The following is a 22,213-nucleotide window of genomic DNA, read 5'->3' on the forward strand; positions in this document are numbered from 1 at the left end:
CTCTAAAAATATAGAAAATTAAAGTCTATACCTATTCGTCTTAAAGACACAAATGGCAGATTAATTGACCCTTTACTTGCACCTGACGCATTTAATATTTATTTTTCTAATGTTCCTCATACTGACTCCCACTACTCCTTACTGGCTCTCTTGCTTCAATTCTTGATCCATATTTATCTGCCCAACTGATAGCAGTGAGGTATTTCAAATCATCGGTTCTCTCCCTGTTAGTTTTACACCTTACTGTCTTGGATTAAGTAATAAGCTTCTGAAGACCATATCTCCTTTTGTTTGTGAGCCCATCAAGCACATTGCCAACCTATCTTTAACCCACGGAGTTTTCCCTGATTTACTAAATTCAGCCATTGTTATTCCAGTTCTTAAAAAGGGTGATCCAACTGAGATAGGTAATTATCGTCCAATTTCAAATCTTCCTGTTCCAAAGTGCTCGAGAGAATTATCTTCAGACATCTGTCTCCCTTTCTGTTTGGCAGTCAGCACGCCGTTTCCTTGATTTCTTCTCACCAATATGGCTTTCTGTCAAAATTGTCAACCTTTCATGCTCTAATTGACGCCACAGAGTTCATACGATCACAACTCGACCTTAAAAAACTGTATTGGGCTTATTTTTGGATTTCTCTAAGGCCTTTGACACGGTCGATCACATTATTTTAATAAGTAAATTAAATAGTTACGGTATTCGTGGTGTTGCCCTCTCTTGGTTTGATTCTTATCTATCTGGAAGGGAACAGAGTGTGAGTTTAGGTGGAGTATCCTCTCAGCCCTTACCTGTTCGGAGGGGTGTCCCGCAAGGCTCCGTTCTGGGCCCGATTTTATCCAACCTGCTCTTGGTCTTAAGTACTCATCCGACATCATCCCACAAGTGGAGGTTGCCAAGTTTCTTGGTGTATTTATTGACTCATGTTTGTCATTCTCTAATCATATTTCTTACATCACAGCAATAATTTTGAGACAAGTAGAAATGATTAACCGAGTGAATTATTTTCTTCCTCCTGACATCCTAGTTACCCTCTACTATTCCTTTATTTGTCCTTACTTTTCTTATTGCGGATCAGTTTGGGGAAATACAAACCGGCCCTTCACTAAACAACTCAAATTTGCCCAAAACCGTGTCATTAAAGCAGTTTTTCGGCATCTCCTTCTATATCCAACCCGTGATTTGTACTCAGATTTTGGCATAGCTCCACTAGATTAAATCATACAAAAACTAAACTTATTGCTTGCTTACTCAGCTTTCCACAATAATCTTCCTCCTCAACTACTAACCTATTATAATATTAATAATTCGGAAGCCCACTGTCCCCCTTCATCCAATAGAGCCTTTATAATTCCTAAATGCGTTTCTAGTGCTGCCCAGCAATCTCCCATTTGCAAATCTATTATTCAATGGAACAAAATACCGTCCAGTGTTGAGCTAGCCGCAAGTTTCTGCAAGCTGTACAACAATGTAACAAAACTTGATAATATAATTTAATCTTTCAACTTTTAACCAATTTGCTTTAATTACCCATGTTTTATTCTTCTATCTTTTTTTTTCAGTGTTACTTAAATTTTTCTTTTTTTTGGTCCTTGACAAGTTCTCTTCTAGGATCTTTATTGTTATTGATGCTTGTGTTGATGTTTTATGTTTTTTATACAATATAAGTAGTCATTCATTAGTTATTTTCAGTAATCTTGGTTAATGTGGGGAGTTCTCTGTTTTGTCGTTGTTGTTGATCTTTTGATGAGTACAAATCACACAGTTCAAATTACATAAGAAACGCAATTGTTATTGAAGCCGAATAAATGTTTTGAGACGCAGGAAAGGGGACAAGTAGCGCCCTTCTTATTTAAAAACCTTGAATAGCCTTACAATGTCATTTTTTCAGTTGTGTTGTTGCTGACGTTGCGACAACTAAAAATATACTACTCATAATACAAATCGTTTTCAGTAAAGCCCAAATAATGTTCTGGCCTTTAGAACACTTTGCCTTACTCCTGTGTGGTAATTTCTGTCAGTTTTAAGTTACACTTTATCATTAATTTTAATTTCCGTTTTTTTTTTATCTAATTTATTCATTGATTGTAATTTACATTTGCCTTACTTTTGAATCATTATATGACTTTATTTCTCTTCGTTTTTAGTTTTAATATGGCTCTTTACTTTTTCTTCCTCAAATTTTTTTTCTGAAAAATATTAGTTTCCAATTAATTTATTTTCGTCTTTTTTAACACAGTTTTTATTGGATAATAGTAGTAGTATTTATGAAGTTTTCCCTACAGTTTTTCTGCATAATAATTAAGATCTCATCTTACTATTTAAATTTTGGAGAAATATGGAATATGAGTAAAGTTTTTGGATATTGCAGATATATTGCATATATGATAGTTCGATGGCCTAGATACTCACAGTTTCTTTCGATTTACCTCCACCTCTTCTCCTACGTCAACACTTGCGATTCACTTGAACTTCCTTCCAAGATTCCCTGAAAGTTTCAATTCAATTCCCAAAGCCATTCCTGAGATAAACCCCATGTGTAAACAATTGGGGATTTGACAAGCCCATGGCCCAGGGGCTGTTCGATTCGTGTCATTACCCAGATTGCAAAAAGGCGAGGAACGGGATTGGCTGCCCTGAATTTACTTTTGACAGTCGAAAAGGTCACTAGAACTTTTAATTACTGAAGGCAAATTCATTGAACATTCTGACTATTTTGATCAGAATGGCAATATAAAACCTTTGGTCAGATGTCTTAGAGGCTGCAAGGTGAGTTGCAAAAAAGACAAGGAAGGGGCTGGCTGCCCTAAATTAACAGTGGAAAAGGGCACTAGAACTTTCAATCTCCAATTTCGTAGGCCCGTCCCCGTTTCTTAGATAGTGTAGATATGTTATTTTCATAGCCTGGATGAAAATAGTGTGTTTTGATTTAGCTTCACACTTCTTCCAACTCATAACTCAACGTCCACTTGTCTTCCTCAACGTTCCTTGGAAGTGTCAACTTAATACCCTAAAACATTCCCAAGATTTAACAAAAAAAACACCATTTTAACAGCCTAGTAGTGTGTGCTGTTTTTTTAATAGTTATTTATTCATTTATATCACTACTTAACCATGTACAAAATATAAGCTTTTTAGGACTTTATCTTGCAAAAACGTTTTTTTCACCTTGAGTGAACATAAAATCATTTAGCTTTTTCTCCCTCCCCCAACAACAAATTCCAAGTTTTTGCCTCCTCTTCTTTTGTTCAACAGTACCTATTAGTTTCAGTTCCATCCCTTAAGCCGCTCCGAAGATATTGCAGACATGTTATTTTGATGATCTGAATAGATGGTCTGATATTAGTGTCTCTTTGCCTAGATCATATTTCAATATCCACTTCATCCCCTACCCTTACCTTAATATTCCTTGAAAATTATAATTCAAAACCCTAGGCCGTTCCTGAGATTTTTGACATACGCCATTTTGACAATCTATCAATAGGTAGTGTCTTTTCATTTATCTTCCTCTTTAACCGTGCATAAAGTTTAACCACAGGAGTTTATTATACAAAGATGTTATTCTTATATGGATGGGACACAAAAATGGTTTAAACCCATCATGGGTTTAAACAATTCCCTCTCCCCAACGCTAAATTTGACTTTATTTCCCCCTTCGCCCTTCGTTTCTCTGACACAATTTTCAGTCGTTAGCCTTTTCTCTCTCTTTGGGTCGAAATTTTTGTTAACATCGCAAAAAGGCGTAAAACACCGCTTTGCTGCGGTATAATCTTTTTAGCTACTTGAAAAGGGCACTAGAACATTTAAACTCAGAGAACACTTTTCTGGTTTTCACGGACGATTGGTTCAATCATCAATAAATAAAATCTTTATCTAAATATGAAATCAATTTTACGTGGTCAAGGTTGTCACTGCACCCGTAATCTAATGAAAAAAAAATTAACAAAATAATATACAAATCTCTCAATTTTCTTTTAAATCGTTACGCTGTTTATGTTGGGTTTTTAATTTTGCCGACCACTGAACTAGAGGAAAAGTCATAAGAAACCTATGATTTTGGGAGGGGTGGATGCAAGAGCCCCCTCTTACGCACACGTGTATTATTTAGGTTTCTTATTCATCAATCTTCCGTGGCATAATGGCTAATTTGGTGCTGAATATAATACTACATATAATAGGCATTCCGAATAAGATTTTCAACAGTTAAAGTATGTGTATGTCATCCATAAAAGGATAAACAAGTAACACCAATTTGTGGAGAACATTTAAAAGATGACATTTGAATAAAAGAAAAATAGGCACCGTAAAAACGTGGTGTCTGATAGACAAAAAGTTACCCTGTAGCGGTATTATTGGCATAGAGAATGAATTCTTAATTGGAACAAATTAGCTATCAGAAACATAGTTGATTGCGAAGAAATGAAGTGATAAGAATACTGATTCAAAGCCATAATTCAGGGTTAATTGATTAAAAGAGCAGGAAAAAAAGAGGAAGACCGGTTTGCTTTGCTGCGCACGACATTCAAATTGATGAAATCTCATACCTTACTATTAGAGTCAACGCAGTAGCAGTGACATTAAAAAGTGATGGGTCTTCCCTGTATTTTTGAATAATTTATTATCATTTTCATCCCGAATCCCTTCTTGTGGAAGAAGGGATCGTAAAGCTCTGGAGGTGGCTCATTCGATTGGAAATTGGGATTTTTAGAATCCATTTTAAGAGCTGAATGTAATAGAAATGCCACCAACCCAATTCCTTGCATTTTCGGGCTAGGCATGATCCCACAGCCCTGGGACAAGGGCCGCAAATTATGCCTATTTCCAATTATTTAAAAATAAGTTTTCTTGTCGAAAAAGGAGGACTCTTGGATATCCGATTAATTCGAAACTTTCGAGGGGCTAATAACTGACCGTCGCAGGTGTCCCTTCCTTCGTGCCTCCGTGCCTCCGGCACACCTGAAACAGCGTGTTCCTGGAAGCGAAGGAACATATTTTTATCTTTGGCTTATGGAAAGCGTACGGCGCGTTTTTTACGACGGAAAACTTTCTCCTCTTGAGAGGTTATCTTTATTTGGTCGTGTTGTTTACTGCGTTCGACATTGGAGATCCTGGGTCCTAAAAAGTGGACATTATGCTTTGAACGAGAATTTTATTACCACAAACCTTTGCCATTGCCTAGAGATAAATATGCATTCCCTAGTGCTTCTCATTCGTCGATTCAAACGGCTGGGGCTCGAACGCCTTTTCAAACTCTCCGCCTGGAATAATCAGTCGATTCAAGATTTTTTTACGAAGACACGGTCTCAACCCAGCACTTAGAGTGCCTTAATAAATTCTTTCTTTCACCAAGTTCTTCATCGACTTTGTCGAAAAGAAAGTAAAATTGATTTTTAAGTTCAATATTCAAATGAACAGTTCTCCTTGCCCAAGGCCAAGCGAGTTAGATCCATTGGTGTTGTGTTTGTCAGTTCCGACTTTTCTTTGCCCGGGGACGATGAAATCAAGCTCGAGCTAGGGCGAGCTCGTATTGAAAGCCAGCGAATAATGAATGCCTTGATACATGACGACGTACTTTCTGCTTTCGGTCACCAAGTACCGAATGTTCGTCTTTCTGTACTTCACGACAGTGACTCAGACGATGACTCAGAGGAAAATACTCTGTCCGATAAGCAGGAAAAGGCTTCCGCAACTGACACTAAATCGGGCTCGGAAAATGACGGCATCTTTGAAGATTTGCCAGTGATTGCTCACTGTGTGAAACACCAAGTTGAGAAAAATTGGGTTAGTGAGCCTGTGACGAACATGAAGAATTCTAAGTTTTGTCTGGTCAAGACTTCTGATGGCTCCACAACAACAATAAAAAAATCCACGCTGTTGCGGCTTTTGAGGGAAAGCTCTGAGAAGCTGAGTAGGTACCGATTAAAACGGGTGATGGTCCAGGACCGACGAGTAGGACTACGTGAGTCACCACAAACCAATGCAGAGGTCGGTGTGAAATCGGAATTGCGGATCGGTGAATGGTGCGTTTATAGACTGGTTGGCAGGGGAAAGAGAGCATTAGTTGGGCGGGTCATTCAGTTTTGCTACTTGTCTGGGCGAAGATGCCACTCTTTTGACACGCAGGATATGGCGATGCCGTTCCCTGACGACATATGAGTTCTGTGCCAGTGGTTCTGGCTGAATGCTGATCTCACATTAACTGCCGCATTGGTAGACCAGGGTTACTGTGACTCCAGCCTGTATATTATGTTTTCAGCAGAACCCGTTTCTATGGAAATCGGCACCAACATTGTCTTTGGCTTTGACTCAGACGTCTTCACAAAGCTGAATTCATTTATCCAGAAGAAAGGGTTCCACTTTTTTGATGTCTCGTCAGCATCGCCATCATCATGTTAAAAATGGCACCTAATACCAAAAGTGACCTCAAGACCATAACCACCACCATTGCCATGTTCTGTGTGTCACAGAAGGAATTCTGTTTAACATTTTTCAGAGGTAGTTGTTATTTTTTTTTCCTCCCCTCCTCCTCTCCACTCGGTGATATTTTAATAAAAAAACATATAAATCTTACAACTTTATTCATTACCATATCAAATAAACTTCAAAAAAAAAATCAATTATTATAAGTCAGTAATTTTAGTGGCGAATCTTAAGGACAGCTAACATTTGAATTTTTTCTTGCTCAATACATATCGCTTCCCCCGTTCCAACATGTCCTTCCCCCTCGAGGAAGCGCTTTTCTGGTGACATTTTTAATTCAATTTCTTGAAATAAATATCCTTCAATTTTCACTAATACGAATTCGAATTTTAAAGGTGGTCTTCCAAAAAGGCTTACTCTTACAACTTTAAAATTTTTAACACACAAAAAAACTATTTGCTCTCCCGTAGACTGGGCGTCCTCCGTCCACAAGAAACACATTCTTGCGGTGGCATTTTTTTCCTTCTTTTTTTTCTTTTTTTCAGCCATTTTTACGACCAACCTTAATCAACAAAAAAAAAAAAATACAACCAACCCATCAACAAAAAAACAAAAATAACCTTAATACCGACTTGCATGAGGGCACAGAACTGAAAAGAATCTTGAACCATGTCCCCTACGGACGAGGAGGCCACCCATGGCGGGGCTGGTCCTTCCAGCTCAAGTGCGTGTGCCCCTCGTCCCCCAGTCGCTTGAGTTCTTGATATAATTTTATGAGTCCCGAATGCATTCCAAGATCTAGGGCAGCGGAAGCGATGAATACCATTAGAAAACTTTTTATGCTCAGTAGAAGACTTAGTAGTAGAAGACTTAGTGTTTATACTTGTGCTAACCGAGGCTTAGTTTGATTTACTGAGGCTCATTTGTCCAGTTTCTTACTGTTATCATTTGAGTAGTGGTTACGGAGATGATTATTGAAACATGCCAATAAATATCTGAGAAACGAGCTATTTTTTTAGTTGGTGTATTTACTTAGAATATTTTACTTATAACTTAGTAGTTTCAATTTTTATTGCTGTTGCTTTACAATTTTCTCTCTAAATACCTGCAGGTTTGTGTTTAATACCAAGAAAGTTGGATTCTAAGTACATTCGGGAAAAAGGGATCTGTGTTTCTTCTAGATTCTTTCGTGTCAAAGCAGCAGATTCCTTTTTTTTTAGTACAATTAAACTTACACCTTTACAACTAGAAACCACGTTTCACGGTACTTTGAATTTCGCACCTTGCTTTTTACGTCATCACCGCGCAGCCCTATGTTGTATAACTTAAAAACCGTGTTCCGCGATTTTTTTTGAAATTTCGGCATTTTTTTTTAAAGAAAAATCGGAATTTTATTTTTGAGCTGGTGGCAATGCTGCATGTGTAATAGGAAAAAGTGACATCATCAGTGCCATCGTAGGGTTACCTAGTTTTTGCATGGATATCAACAACTTGCAGTCCTCCGTTCTTCTTCTTCAGGTACATATCAGTTGTATTCAGTCTTGGGGGCTATTTTACTTGGCAAATAAACCTGTAAATGATTTTTTCCAAGTTTTAAAAGATCGCTTTTGAAGGTGCTGAAATATTCGACAGATACCAAATAACAGGCAAGCTGTATATATTTACATATTGCGCCCTTTGGAATATTTTATAAGTTTCCTCCCCTGTCCATTTTTAATGCCTCCGGCATGCCCCCGGAGGCATGCCTCCGGCGTGCCTCCGTGCCTCATGCCTCCAGGTGTCCCTCAAAATGCCCAGTTGTTAACCCCTCGGAAACTTTTAGAAATTGTTCCCTGTGAAAATATGAAGACCCATTTTGCTGGGAGGGGGAGGGTGTTACAAGGCCCAAAAATGGTCCAGAAAAATTCTTACTCCTTATCAGCTTGAAACTTGTAATAATTAGTCGTTGGGACAAGAGGAACCTAATATGGAAAAAAAAATGTTTGGGGGTATGCCTTCACCCAGAAGAAAAATGTACTCTCCAAAATGGAAGACAACATTTTGAAAACGCTTGAAACTTTTCTTCTTAAGCGTTTGGGATAAGGGGTTCATGCGGGAACTATATATAACAAAATATCTTGGTTTCCCTAAAACTGGACCCAATATTTACAAGAAAACTTTTTCTCCGAACGGCTTGAACTTACAGTTGATAGCTAATGGACCAAGGCGACCCTAGTATACAATGGAAAAAACAGGAAAAAATAGGACATAACCTGAAAGTTAGACCTAAATAGGGGCCAAGGGGATCTCAGTATAAAGAAACCACTTTGGTTTTGGACGGTCAAGGGTACCCCTAAAAAGTACCCCTAAAAATTGTTTTATTATCGGCTTAAAACGGCTTAAATCTTTAAATAGTTGGGCCATGGAGGAACCAATATGAAAGAAAAAATTGAAAAAAGAATTTTGTTCACCCATAGTTGGACCCAAACAGGACAAAAAATAGGTTTTTGTTATTGTACTAGACCCCAAATATGGTACTCGAAAAAGGTCCAAAAATGGCTTTCTTAATTGGCATGAAACTGAAAAGGAATGTTGGCTGAACTAAGGGGACTTGCATATTGTTGTTTGAAATAAAGAGGGTGTTGGGAGGCCCGGAAATGGACAAAACACCTTGTTGTTCCTAATCAATTTTAACTTGCAGCCATAAATCCCCCGGCTAAGTGAAACCTAAAATTAGTAAAAATAGCTCGAGGACGTGGTACCTCCAAAAATAGGGCTCTAAAAGGGCTAAAGATTTTTTGGTCCACGTCAAAACTTGCATACTTTAATCCTTTTGGCAAGAGAACCCCAGTGCATAAAAAACACCCATCCCCAAAATTTGGCAAACACTCCTGTTCAAACGGCTTCTTCAAACGGTTTAACACACGTGTCTCCCATGGCCTTTTTGTATTACAGGGGCGTGTCTTCCCAATGCAAACATTAACGTAACACCTGACCATTTAAAACAGGGCTGTCATGGGAATCCAGGGGGAGTGTTTTCCCAAAAGTAAATATTGACGTAACACCTGGCCATTTCAAACCTTACTATGTGTGGCTTTAAAATCCTGGCTATGTGTGACTTTAAAAGCATGGGTATGTGTGACTTTAAAGTAATCATGGGGATACTGCTTGTTCTAAAAACGAAAGCTAGTCCACTTCTGAATCTACATAGTGGAGAATAAAAATAGAACAGTGCAAGTATTTTGGGGTCATCTTCACTTTTGTTGACATTTCAACGCAAAAGACAAATTTGCTTTCAGCTGATCCTCGTAATAAGCCCATTCTAGACTGCAATAAGGCTTGAACACCAATGCTGCTTTCGTCTGCGTCAGGATTTTCTTGAAATTGGTGCCGACAAAACCTCTTTTAATTGCCTTGAAACCGGGAAGGAAAACCTCAGTGTTCAGAATCCAGGTAAAACTCTGAGCTTCTGTATACTCTAAGCAAGCGCTAAAAATATTTTTTTTTCTATATAGTTATTACTATCCTGGAAAGGATCAAACACTGCACAATTTTAAGTTTTGTTTCATGCTCCCACCAGTGACACGAAACCAAATTAACAGCTTACGCTTGGAGGGGAGGGATAACATCCAACCCACCCCTCTCAAGATATTCACAGTTTACAAAATTTAAATTTGTTTTCCAGTATGTTTCCGATAATTTATTGGTTTTTGTTCAAATTTACCCCCCTCCCCACAAAATGTTCAAACTATAAAAAAAAAATCTTTTTACATTTACACGAAACAGTGGACACAAATTCTAGGTAAAAAGAAGAAAAGAAAGAAGGATTGGCAAAATAATAACCTAAGAAAATCTTCATCTTCTGGAGAAGGAAAGAGGAGAAGATGCGCTTGATTCTAAAGAAAAAAAAAGTTACGATAGTACAGCTTTCAAAGTACAGCTTTCAAAGTACAGCTTTCAAAGTAATTGCAATAGTACAGCTTTCAAAGTACAGCTTTCAAAGTAATTGCAATAGGTAGCACAGGATAAACAAAAGCAAAAATTTACCGTGTTTTAGGCGTTGTCCATCTTCTTTTTTCTTGCATATCTAAATAACTGTGTGGATGGCTGATTGAGTCTCTGGAGACATCAGTATCCCCTGCAAAAAACAGCAAAATTAAAAACACGTCTTGATAGCCAACTATGGCAGTTTTTCTTTTATGGTCCGTTAGTTACAGCCTTCCTACTTCCCAATAGAGAGGCAAAACTATGTAACCGAAACTGTCGAGCTTATTAGTTGTTACCTGAGTGTAAAAGCCTCAACGGAGGAGGCCTATAGAAAAGAAATTATTTGGACAGCCCCAAAGGTGAAATAAAATATTCAATTAGTAAAGTTTTTCACATTTATAAAGCTATGGTGCAGGCTTGTTTTTTTTTTATATATGCGCTCACGTTGGTAAAACTTAGCTTGCATTGATAGACGAAGGCTCTGTTCTAATAGAATGGACCCTTTGGTTGCTATTGTAGCTCAAACTTGGCAATTTCCAATTCACTATCATCTTCTATATGAAGTAAAATTTACTTTCGATTGCCCATTGAGTTCACGTCAAAATAAATATAAATAAACACTAAAATATTATATAGGTGATGATTACAACAATATACTGTCAGTAATGATTTGATATCATAAATATCATATATATATTTGATATATAAATATTTGTTTGTCCATTTCGGTTTCAATATAGATAAAATGAATGTTCGTGATCATAAATGATAATTTTTTGTATATTTTGCTAGCTTGGTGAATCATTGAAAGACAGCCGCTAACTTAATTGGTAGGAAAATAAGGTTTTGTGAGACTCAATTTCAACAGACCAATTACAAAAGTTGATTAATACACTATGATAACTGCCAAATCAAATACCTCTCCATGACCTATTGTGAATTTCAACAAATTAAACACATACGTAGCTGTGGATGAATATGGATGGAGACTTCATGATATTGCAGGACCACTGATTCGATACGATCATCCATGGGAAAAAAATAAATTAAATATTCGTGCCTCCGTCATGATTTGTCTCAGAAAAAGCTGCGAAATTTAGCTTTTTTTTTTAATTAGAGCTTGAAGCCCATGCAGAAGATTGCTCTTATACATTGAATTTAAGGGGGTAAGTTTTATCAAAATCTGCCTTTTTGGAGTTTTTTTTTATCCCTTTTCGGAAAATGTGACAAACATTCTCAGGCTCCTAACTTTAGCTGGATAGCTTTAAACTCGATAAATCTTACCATTAAAATCCGATTCTTTTTATGTATACATATATTGTTAAAAGAACTTTTTTAAAGTCTTGATTAGAATTAGCATTTGATTTTCCACTAACATAAACCTGGTAAGCTCAGCCCTCTGCAATCCAAGAAGCTTATTTCTTTCTTTTTTTAAAGAAAGAAAGGGTCGAAACTTGTTTTCAAACCGTGTTGAAACTTTGCATCTTATTTCGACTCTTATGGGAGTCTGTCTTATTTTTACTTTGGAGTCAAATATTGGAGTCCTTTTAAAATTTGACGAACTTGACCTTCCACTTCAATTCATAGAGGACCGGTGTCCCCTGGCTTAGATTTTTTTTTTTTTTTTTTTTTTTTTTTTTTTTTTTTTTTTTTTAACTGACTTCTAAGACAATGGACATCTATAGAACACAATCTGGTATCTATCACCTTTTTTTATAGATACTTACCATTGTCAAGATAAACGGACCACCCTTTATAACCAAGCAACATAAAATGGTTGCTTGGTTTAATTTTATAGATATATAGTACAAATAATTAGTTTAGATTGTTTTTGTTTTTTAAAGTTTAAATTCCGCTATTTAGTTTGATCAGAGCGACTTTACTTTTTTTGTTAATAACGACTAAGAGTTGAAGAGTGTAATCCCAAATTTTACCATTATTGTTTACTGCAGTTTTCACTAGTTTACTTCGATTCTCCAGTTCAATCCTCTTCTTTCGGTCTGTATCTGACTTTCCGCTTAGCCTCATTCTCCCAGGTTGGGTGTCCATTGCCATTAGCTTGTATCGGAGTTCTCGGCACAGTTGAAGTTTGCCTGAAAAAATTAGTTGCTTTCAAAATGAGTAGTTTCATTGTAAAATATCAAGAGTTTCTTTCAGAGGCATATATAGGGGTAACAGGGTAGGGTTATTAGTCCATTATATCCCTGAAGTGACGAAATTAGGGTAAAAATGTTACAAATTAAATACTTTTTCATAACTGGGTTTAAAATAGTCTTTTCTCTAGTTTAACCTCTCTAAAAGACCTTTCCTTTTTTATTCTACACAACTTGGTTACATTATTAGGGTCCAGGCAAGGCTGCCTTGGGACCGTTTTTGATGTATAAGAAAATATAAAGAGAAAAATCACTAAAATCTAAACAAAAGAATCTATATATATAATAAATGCTGGCCAAAACAAAACTATTACTAATGCTACTAATAACTCACCGCAGCACAAAGCCGTCTGAGGCCAACAGTAGACTGGGGGGTACCAGCGCGAACAGCACCACGTGGTTTATGGTTTTCTCAGTGAGAATGAAAAAACAGAATTTTTCTCACTTGAAAAACCATGAATTTTGTCACATTTATGGTTGTTTTCATGGATGGTTATGTGTGCTGGTCGATTTATTTGATGTTTTTCTCGGATGTCAACATCAAATTATGGATGTTTTATGGTTTTTGTCAGTGAGAATTTGAAAAACATGAATTTTCTCACATTTATGTCTGTTTTCATGGTTTTTGTCAGTGAGAATTTGAAAAACAGGAACTTTGTCACATTTAAGGATGACAACAGCAATTCATGTTTGTTTTATGGTTTTCTCAGTGAGAATGAAAAAACAGGAATTTTCTCACTTGAAAAACCATGAATTTTGTCAGGCCCTCCCTGTGCCCCAAAGGCCCTCCCCCGGCCCCCTCCTCCCCCTCCTCCCACCTCCTCCTCCTCCCTCCTCCTCATCCTCCCTCCTCCTCCTCCTCCTCCTCCTCCTCCTCCTCCTCCTCCCACCTCCTCCTCCTCCTCCTCCCACCTCCTCCCACCTCCTCCCTCCTCCTCCTCCCTCTTTCTCCTCCTCCCCTCTCCTCCCCCCCCCCATTCCCTCCCCATTTTTTATACTTTTTTTGTGCATTGAGACACAGAAGGGACATCCCTCCCCCAAGGGTCCCCCAAACACCCTCCCCAGGCCCCCCCCCCCAAAGAGTTCCCCTCTCCATTTTTTTTTAATACTTTTTTATGGCTTTATTATATCTTTTCTGAACAAGTTCCATTCATAATGTCATTCCTAAACCCATTTTGCAACCTCAAAGAGTCCCCTCCCCAATTTGTAAATACTTTCTTGAATTTTTTAACATGGTATTTTTTTAACTTTTTTACATATCTTAAAATGACATGAAATATGCTTACGGCTCTACCAATCATACTCTGTGCTTGTTCATGGACACGACGTGGCTTTCCCACTGGTACTCTATGGCAGGTTATTGACACTACCTAGTTTATTGCATGCATTAAATCAGTATTTTTTACGCAGTGGAAGGATAAACACACAATTCATATCTGTAAAAAAGTGAGGATGAATTATTCGACGAACGTATGTGCACATGATAAAATCATTGTCGTATTGAATACTGACAAGGAGAAATACCTGAGCTATGAAACGAGTGCAAACGGTAACACTATTGGAAATGTATGCATGCGTTGTCATGACAGCGAGAAGTTAGATTTCTTTGGAGTACCCAAGAATTTCAATCATGTAAACGGTGGATATTCAAGAGTATCATTACCAGAGAAATTAGTGTTCAAAGAGAATGCAAACTTAAAAATAATTGTCGATGATCGGGGACAACTCCTTGCTAGGGCTTCTGGTAACACATTACCTGTTGATAAATCCTATCATCCTCTTTCCGGTATTAGCATTTTAAAGAGAACAAGAAGAAGACAAGCATACTCCTGCACCAACATCATAAATCATATCTTGTCAATGTGTCAAAACTGCCATCTATGTAAAAATAATGTGACAATAGACAGTGAAATCGCAGGCAGAATAAAAAGGACATTAGCAGACAATATCATCAATGAATATAAAGATGAATTGACGGAAAGTGAAGCGCAAGTGTACTAATAATGTGTAATAATGTATTTAACGTATTTTTATATTAATATTCTACATGTCATCATTTTATTAAAAATATTTTATGCATTATTTTTTTAAGTATTCATTATTTTTAGGGTTTGGCAGAAAGTTAACGTTCAAAATATCTATTAAAAAGGTCAGAGATGAAAGAAAAAGAATTTTTAGAGATAGAGATTATACTAGCAGACTCAATTTTTCACTGAAGATAAAAAAGTTAAAGTTCTCGTCTGAATTTTATCAAAGAACACAATTCATTTCTAATTTCTACAGAGAAAATAAAAATCTTCCACGTCAGTTCTATATTTCACAAAGACATAAAGAAATTTAAAGTTCAATTCTAAATTTTTCGGTGGAAGATAGAAAAAGTAACGAAGACATAAAGAAATTTAAAGTTCAATTCTAATTTTTCGGTGTCAGAGAGGAAAAGTTATACTGTGATTTTGATTATTTTCAATGAAGGTAAAAAGTTCTAGTTCATTTTTAAATTTTATAAATGAAGTGAAGAAAAGTTCAAGTTCTCTTTGGAATTTTACCAAAGAACACACTTTAATCCTAATTTCTCCAGAGAAATCTAAAATCTTCAACTTCAGTTCTTTATTTCACAAAGAGATAAAGAAATTTAAAGTACAATTCTAATTTTTGGGTTGGAAGATAGAAAAAGTAACACCATACTTGTGAATATTTTCATAGAAGATAAAAAGTTCTAATTCAATTTAAAATTTTCTCAAAAAAGTGAAGAAAAATTCCAGTTCTCTTCTGAATTTTACCAAAGAACGCACTTCAATTCTAATTTCGACAGACAAAACAAAAATCTTCCACTTCAGTTCTTTATTTCACAAAGACATAAGGAAATTTAAAGTTCTATTCTAATTTTTCGGTGGTAGATAGGAAAAGCAATACCCTACTTGTGAATATTTTCACGGAAGATAAAAAGCTCTAGTTCAATTTAAACTTTTCTCGACGAAGTCAAGGAAAGTTCAAGTTCTCTTCGGAATTTTACCAAAGAACACGCTTCAATTCTAATTTCTCCAGAGAAAACAAAAATCTTTCACTTCAGTTCTTTATTTCACAAAGACATAAAGAAATTTAAAAAGTTCTATTCTAATTTTTAGGTTGGAAGATAGAAAAAGTAATACCATACTTGTGAATATTTTCACGGAAAATAAAAAGTTCTAATTCAATTTAAAAGTTTTCTCAACAAAGTGAAGAAAAATTCCAGTTCTCTTCTGAATTTTACCAAAGAACGCACTTCAATTCTAATTTCGACAGAGAAAACAAAAATCTTCCACTTGAGTTGTTTATTTCACAAAGACATAAAGAAATTTAAAGTTCAATTCTAAATTTTTTTCGATGGAAGATAGGAAAAGCAATACCGTACTTGTGAATATTTTCACGGAAAATAAAAAGTTCTAATTCAATTTAAAAGTTTTCTCAACAAAGTGAAGAAAATTTCAAGTTCTCGTCTGAATTTTACCAAAGAACGCGCTTCAATTCTAATTTCGACAGAGAAAACAAAAATCTTCCACTTCAGTTCTTTATTTCACAAGGACATAAAGAAATTTAAAGTTCTATTCTAATTTTTCGGTGGTAGATAGGAAAAGCAATACCGTACTTGTGAATATTTTCACGGAAAATAAAAAGTTCTAGTTCAATTTAAAATTTTCTCAACAAAGTCAAGGAAAGTTCAAGTTCTCTTATGAATTTTACCAAAGAACACGCTACAATTATAATTTCTCCAGAGAAAACAAAACTCTTTCACTTCAGTTCTTTATTTCACAAAGACATAAAGAAATTTAAAGTTCTATTCTAATTTTTCGGTTGGAAGATAGAAAAAGTAATACCATACTTGTGAATATTTTCATGGAAAATAAAAAGTTCTAATTCAATTTAAAAGTTTTCTCAACAAAGTGAAGAAAAATTCCAGTTCTCTTCTGAATTTTACCAAAGAACGCACTTCAATTCTAATTTCGACAGAGAAAACAAAAATCTTCCACTTCAGTTCTTTATTTCACAAAGACATAAAGAAATTTAAAGTTAAATTCTAAATTTTTTTCGATGGAAGATAGGAAAAGCAATACCGTACTTGTGAATATTTTCACGGAAAATAAAAAGTTCTAATTCAATTTAAAAGTTTTCTCAACAAAGTGAAGAAAAATTCCAGTTCTCTTCTGAATTTTACCAAAGAACACACTTCAATTCTAATTTCGACAGAGAAAACATAAATCTTCCACTTCAGTTCTTTATTTCACAAAGACATAAAGAAATTTAAAGTTCTATTTTAATTTTTCGGTGGTAGATAGGAAAAGCAATACCGTACTTGTGAATATTTTCACGGAAAATAAAAAGTTCTAGTTCAATTTAAAATTTTCTCAACAAAGTCAAGTAAAGTTCAAGTTCTCTTCTGAATTTTACCAAAGAACACGCTACAATTCTAATTTCTCCAGAGAAAACAAAAATATTTCACTTCAGTTCTTTATTTCACAAAGACATAAAGAAATTTAAAGTTCTATTCTAATTTTTCGGTTGGAAGATAGAAAAAGTAATACCATACTTGTGAATATTATCATGGAAGATAAAAAGTTCTAGTTCAATTTAAAATTTTCTCAACGAAGTCAAGGAAAATTCAAGTTCTCTTCTGAATTTTACCAAAGAACAAACTTCAATTCTAATTTCGCCAGAGAAAACAAAAATCTTCCACTTGAGTTGTTTATGTCACAAAGACATAAAGAAATTTAAAGTTCAATTCTAAATTTTTTTCGATGGAAGATAGAAAAAGCAATACCATACTTATGATTATTTTCACGGAAAATAGAAAGTTCTAGTTTAATTTAAAATTTTCTCAACGAAGTGAAGAAAAGTTCAAGTTCTCTTCTGAACTTTACCAAAGAACACGCTTCAATTCTAATTTCCCCCAGAGAAAACATAAATCTTCCACGCCATTTTTAAGTTCACCAAGACAAGAAAAATTTAAAGTTCAATTCTAATTTTTCGGTGGCAGATAGGAAAAGTTATACTAAGATTTTGAATATTTTCTATGAAGGTAAAAATTTCTAGTTCATTTTTAATTTTCTCAACGAAGTGAAGAAAAGTTCAAGTTCTCTTCTGAATTTTACCAAAGAACACACTTTAATTCTAATTTCTCCAGAGAAAACAAAAATCTTCCGCTTCAGTTGTTTATTTCACAAAGACATAAAGAAATTTAAAGTTCAATTCTAAATTTTTCGGTGGTAGATAGGAAAAGCAATACCGTACTTGTTAAATATTTTCACGTAAGATAAAAAGTTCTAGTTCAATTTAAAATTTTCTCAACGAAGTCAAGAAAAGTTCAAGTTTTCACTTCTGAATTTTACCAAATAACACGCTACAATTCTAATTTCTCCAGAGAAAACAAAAATCTTCCACTTCAGTTATTTATTTCACAAAGACATTAATAAATTTAAAGATCAAGTTTAATTTTTTGGTGGTAGATAGGAAAAGCAATACCATACATGTGAATATTTTCATTGAATATAAAAAGTTCTAATACAATTTAAAATTTTCACAACGAAGTCAATGAAAGTACAAGTTCTCTTCGGAATTCTACCAAAGAACACACTACAATTATAATTTCTCCAGAGAAAACAAAAATCTTCAACTTCAGTTCTTTATTTCACAAAGACATAAAGAAATTTAAAGTTCAATTCTAATTTTTCGGTTGGAAGATAGAAAAAGCAATACCATACTTGTGAATATTTTCACGGAAAATAAAAAGTTCTAGTTTAATTTAAAATTTTCTCAACAAAGTGAAGAAAAATTCAAGTTCTCTTCTGAATTTTACCAAAGAACGCACTTCAATTCTAATTTCACCAGGGAAAACATAAATCTTCCACGTCATTTTTAAGTTCACAAAGAGATAAAGAAATTTAAAGCTCAATTCTAATTTTTTGGTGGCAGATAGGAAAAATTATACTATGATTTTGATTATTTTCTATGAAGGTAAAAAATTCTAGTTCATTTTTTAATTTTCTCAAAGAAGTGAAGAAAAGTTCAAGTTGTCTTCGGAATTTTACCAAAGAAAACACTTTAATTCTAATTTCTCCAGAGAAAACAAAAATTTTCCGCTTCAGTTGTTTATTTCACAAAGACATAAAGAAATTTAAAGTTCAATTCTGAATTTTTCAGTGGTAGATAGGAAAAGCAATACCGTACTTGTGAAATATTTTCATGGAAGATAAAAAGTTCTAGTTCAATTTAAAATTTTCTCAACGAAGTCAAGGAAAGTTCAAGTTTTCTACAGAATTTTATCAAAGAACACAATACAACTCTAATTTCTCCAGAGAAAATAAAAATCTTCCACATAAGTTCTTTATTTCACAATGACATAATGAAATATAAAGTTCAATTCTAAATTTTTCGGTGGCAGATGGAAAAAGTAATACCACACTTGTGAATATTTTCCCGGAAGATAAAAAGTTCTAGTTCAATTTAAAATTTTCTCAACGAAGTGAAGGAAAGTTCAAGTTCTCTTCTGAATTTTACCAAAGAACACAATACAATTCTAATTTCGCCAGAGAAAATAAAAATCTTCCAATTCAGTTCTTTATTTCACAAAGACATAAAGAAATTTAAAGTTCAATTCTAAATTTTTCGGTTGCTGATGGAAAAAGTAATACCATACTTGTGAATATTTCCCCGGAAGATAAGAAGTTATAGTTCAATTTTAAATTTTCTCAACGAAGTGAAGAAAAGTTCATGTTCTCCTCTGAACTCTACCAAAGAACACACGTCAATTCTAATTTCTCCAGAGAAAACAAAATCTTCCACTTCAGTTCTTTATTTCACAAAGGTATAAAGAAATTTAAAGTTCAATTCTAAATTTTTTGGTGAGAGATATAAAAATTAATATCATACTCGTGAATATTTTCAAAGAATATAAATACCATACAGGTGAATATTTTCACGGAAGTTAAAAAGTTCTATTTCATTTTAAAATTTTCTCAACGAAGTCAAGGAAAGTTCAAGTTATCTACTGAATTTTAACAAAGAACACGCTTCAATTCTAATTTCCCCAGAGAAAACAAAAATCTTCCACTTCAGTTCTTTATTTCACAAAGACATAAAGAAATTTAAAGTTCAATTCTAATTTTTCGGTGGAAGATAGAAAAAGTAATAACATACTTGCGAATATTTTCCCAGAAGATAAATACCATACATGTAAATATTTACCCGGAAGATAAAAAGTTCTAGTTCAATTTTAAATTTTCACAACGAAGTGAAGAAAAGCTCAAGTTCTATTCTGAATTTTCTTAAAGAAGTGAAAAAAGTTTGACCAATTCTGAATTTTACCAATGAAAATGAAAAAGCTCCCACTTCAGTTCTTAATTTCTCAAACTATGTTAAGTTAGGTTAGGTTATCCCACGTACGCGTCACTTAGGTTAGCTTGGGTTAGGTGAGAGCCCGGCAAAAAGTTCGGTGTATGATTTAGTTAGGTTTGGTTAGATTAAGTTAGCTTAGATTAAGTTAGGTTAGTTTAAGTTAGGTTTGGATTGGTTAGCATACGTCCGTGCACGTACGTAGGCTAGCCTAGCCTAACCTAACTTAACCTAACCTAACTTAATCTAAGCTAACTTAATCTAACCTAACCTAACCTAATCATACACCTAACTTTTGCCTGTCTCTCACCTAACCTAAGCTAACCTAAGTGACGCGTACGTGGGCTAACCTAACCTAACTTAACCTAGTTTGAGAAATTAAGAACTGAAGTGGGAGCTTTTTCATTTTCATTGGTAAAATTCAGAATTGGGCAAACTTTTTTCACTTCTTTAAGAAAATTCAGAAGAGAACTTGAGCTTTTCTTCACTTCGTTGTGAAAATTTAAAATTGAACTAGAACTTTTTATATTCCGGGTAAATATTTACATGTATGGTATTTATCTTCTGGGAAAATATTCTCAAGTATGGTATTACTTTTTCTATCTTCCACAGAAAAATTATAATTTAACTTTAAATTTCTTTATGTCTTTGTGAAATAAAGAACTGAAGTTGAATAATTTTTTTGTCTCTTGTGAAATTATAATTGTATATTGTTCATTTTTAAAATTAAGTATAGAACTTAAACTTTACTTGACTTCATTGAGCCAATTTTAAATTTAACTCGAACTTTTTAACGTCCAGGACAATATTCACATGTCTGGTATTTATCTTCTGTGAAAATATTCACGAGTATGATATTAATTTTTCTATCTCTCACCGAAAAATTTAGAATTGAACTTTAAATTTCTTTATGCCTTTGTGAAATAAAGAACTGAAGTGGAAGATTTTTTTTTCCCTGGAGAAATTAGAATTGAGGTGTGTTCTTTGGTAGAGTTCAGAGGAGAACTTGAACTTTTCTTCACTTCGTTGAGAAAATTTTAAATTGAACTATAACTTTTTATCTTCCGGGAAAATATTCACACATATGGTATTACTTTTCCTATCAGCCATCGAAAAATTTAGAATTGAACTTTAAATTTATTTATGTCTTTGTGAAATAAAGAACTGAATTGGTAGATTTTTATTTTCTCTGGAGAAAATAGAGAATTGTATTGTGTTCTTTGGTAAAATTCAGAAGAGAACTTGAATTTTTCTTCACTTCGTTGAGAAAATTTTAAATTGAACTAGAACTTTTATCTTCCGGGAAAATATTCACAAGTGTGGTATTACTTTTTCTATCTGCCACCGAAAAATTTAGAATTGAACTTTATATTTCTTTATGTCATTGTGAAATAAAGAAATTCTGTGGAATATTTTTATTGTCTCTGGAGAAAATATAGTTGTATTTTGTTCTTTTATTAATTTCTGTAGGAATATTGAACTGTACTTTACCTCGTTTTTAAAATTTAAATTTACCTATAACTTTTTATAATCAGTGAAAATATATAACAATTAATGTATTGCTTTTCATATCTACAACTGAAAAATTTAGAATTGAACTTTAAATTTCTTTATGTCTTTGTGTAATAAACAACTGAAGCGGAAGATTTTTGTTTTATCTGGAGAAATTAGAATTAAAGTGTGTTATTTGGTAAAATTCCGAAGAGAACTTGAACTTTTCTTCACATCGTTGAGAAAATTAAAAAATGAACTAGAACTTTTTACCTTCATAGAAAATAATCAAAATCATAGTATAACTTTTCCTATCTGCCACCGAAAAATTAGAATTGAACTTTAAATTTCTTTATCTCTTGTTTAACTTAAAAATGACGTGGAAGATTTATGTTTTCCCTGGTGAAATTAGAATTGAAGTGCGTTCTTTGGTAAAATTCAGAAGAGAACTTGAATTTTTCTTCACTTTGTTGAGAAAATTTTAAATTAAACTGGAACTTTTTATTTTCCGTGAAAATATTCACAAGTATGGTATTGATTTTTCTATCTTCCAACCGAAAAATAAGAATTGAACTTTAAATTTCTTTATGTCTTTGTGAAATAAAGAACTGAAGTGGAAGATTTTTGTTTTCTCTGGAGAAATTAGAATTGTAGTGTGTTCTTTGGTAAAATTCCGAAGAGAACTTGAACTTTCCTTGACTTCGTTGAGAAAATTTTAAATTGAATTAGAACTTTTTATCTTCCATGAAAATATTCACATGTATGGTATTGCTTTTCCTAGCTACCACCGAAAAATTAAAATTGATCTTTAAATTTCTTA

General features: G+C 34.1%; 1 protein-coding gene across 1 annotated transcript in view; it reads right to left on the minus strand.

The window, feature by feature from the left end:
• LOC148949371 (uncharacterized) overlaps window positions 1–22,213 on the minus strand; it is a 196,019-nt gene that overhangs the window by 69,895 nt on the left and 103,911 nt on the right. The window contains exons 3-4 of the mRNA XM_089092936.1: window positions 12,319–12,477; window positions 10,445–10,535 (exon numbers count right to left, since the gene is read on the minus strand). Of these exons, the coding sequence (XP_088949062.1) occupies window positions 10,445–10,535; window positions 12,319–12,439 (212 nt within the window). The 5' untranslated portion in view covers window positions 12,440–12,477. The remainder of the gene's footprint in view (window positions 1–10,444; window positions 10,536–12,318; window positions 12,478–22,213) is intronic.

The sequence above is a fragment of the Artemia sp. Qi Xiang Cuo genome, chromosome 8, assembly GCF_049724085.1.
Source record: "Artemia sp. Qi Xiang Cuo chromosome 8, ASM4972408v1, whole genome shotgun sequence".
NCBI classification, from domain to species: domain Eukaryota; kingdom Metazoa; phylum Arthropoda; class Branchiopoda; order Anostraca; family Artemiidae; genus Artemia; species Artemia sp. Qi Xiang Cuo.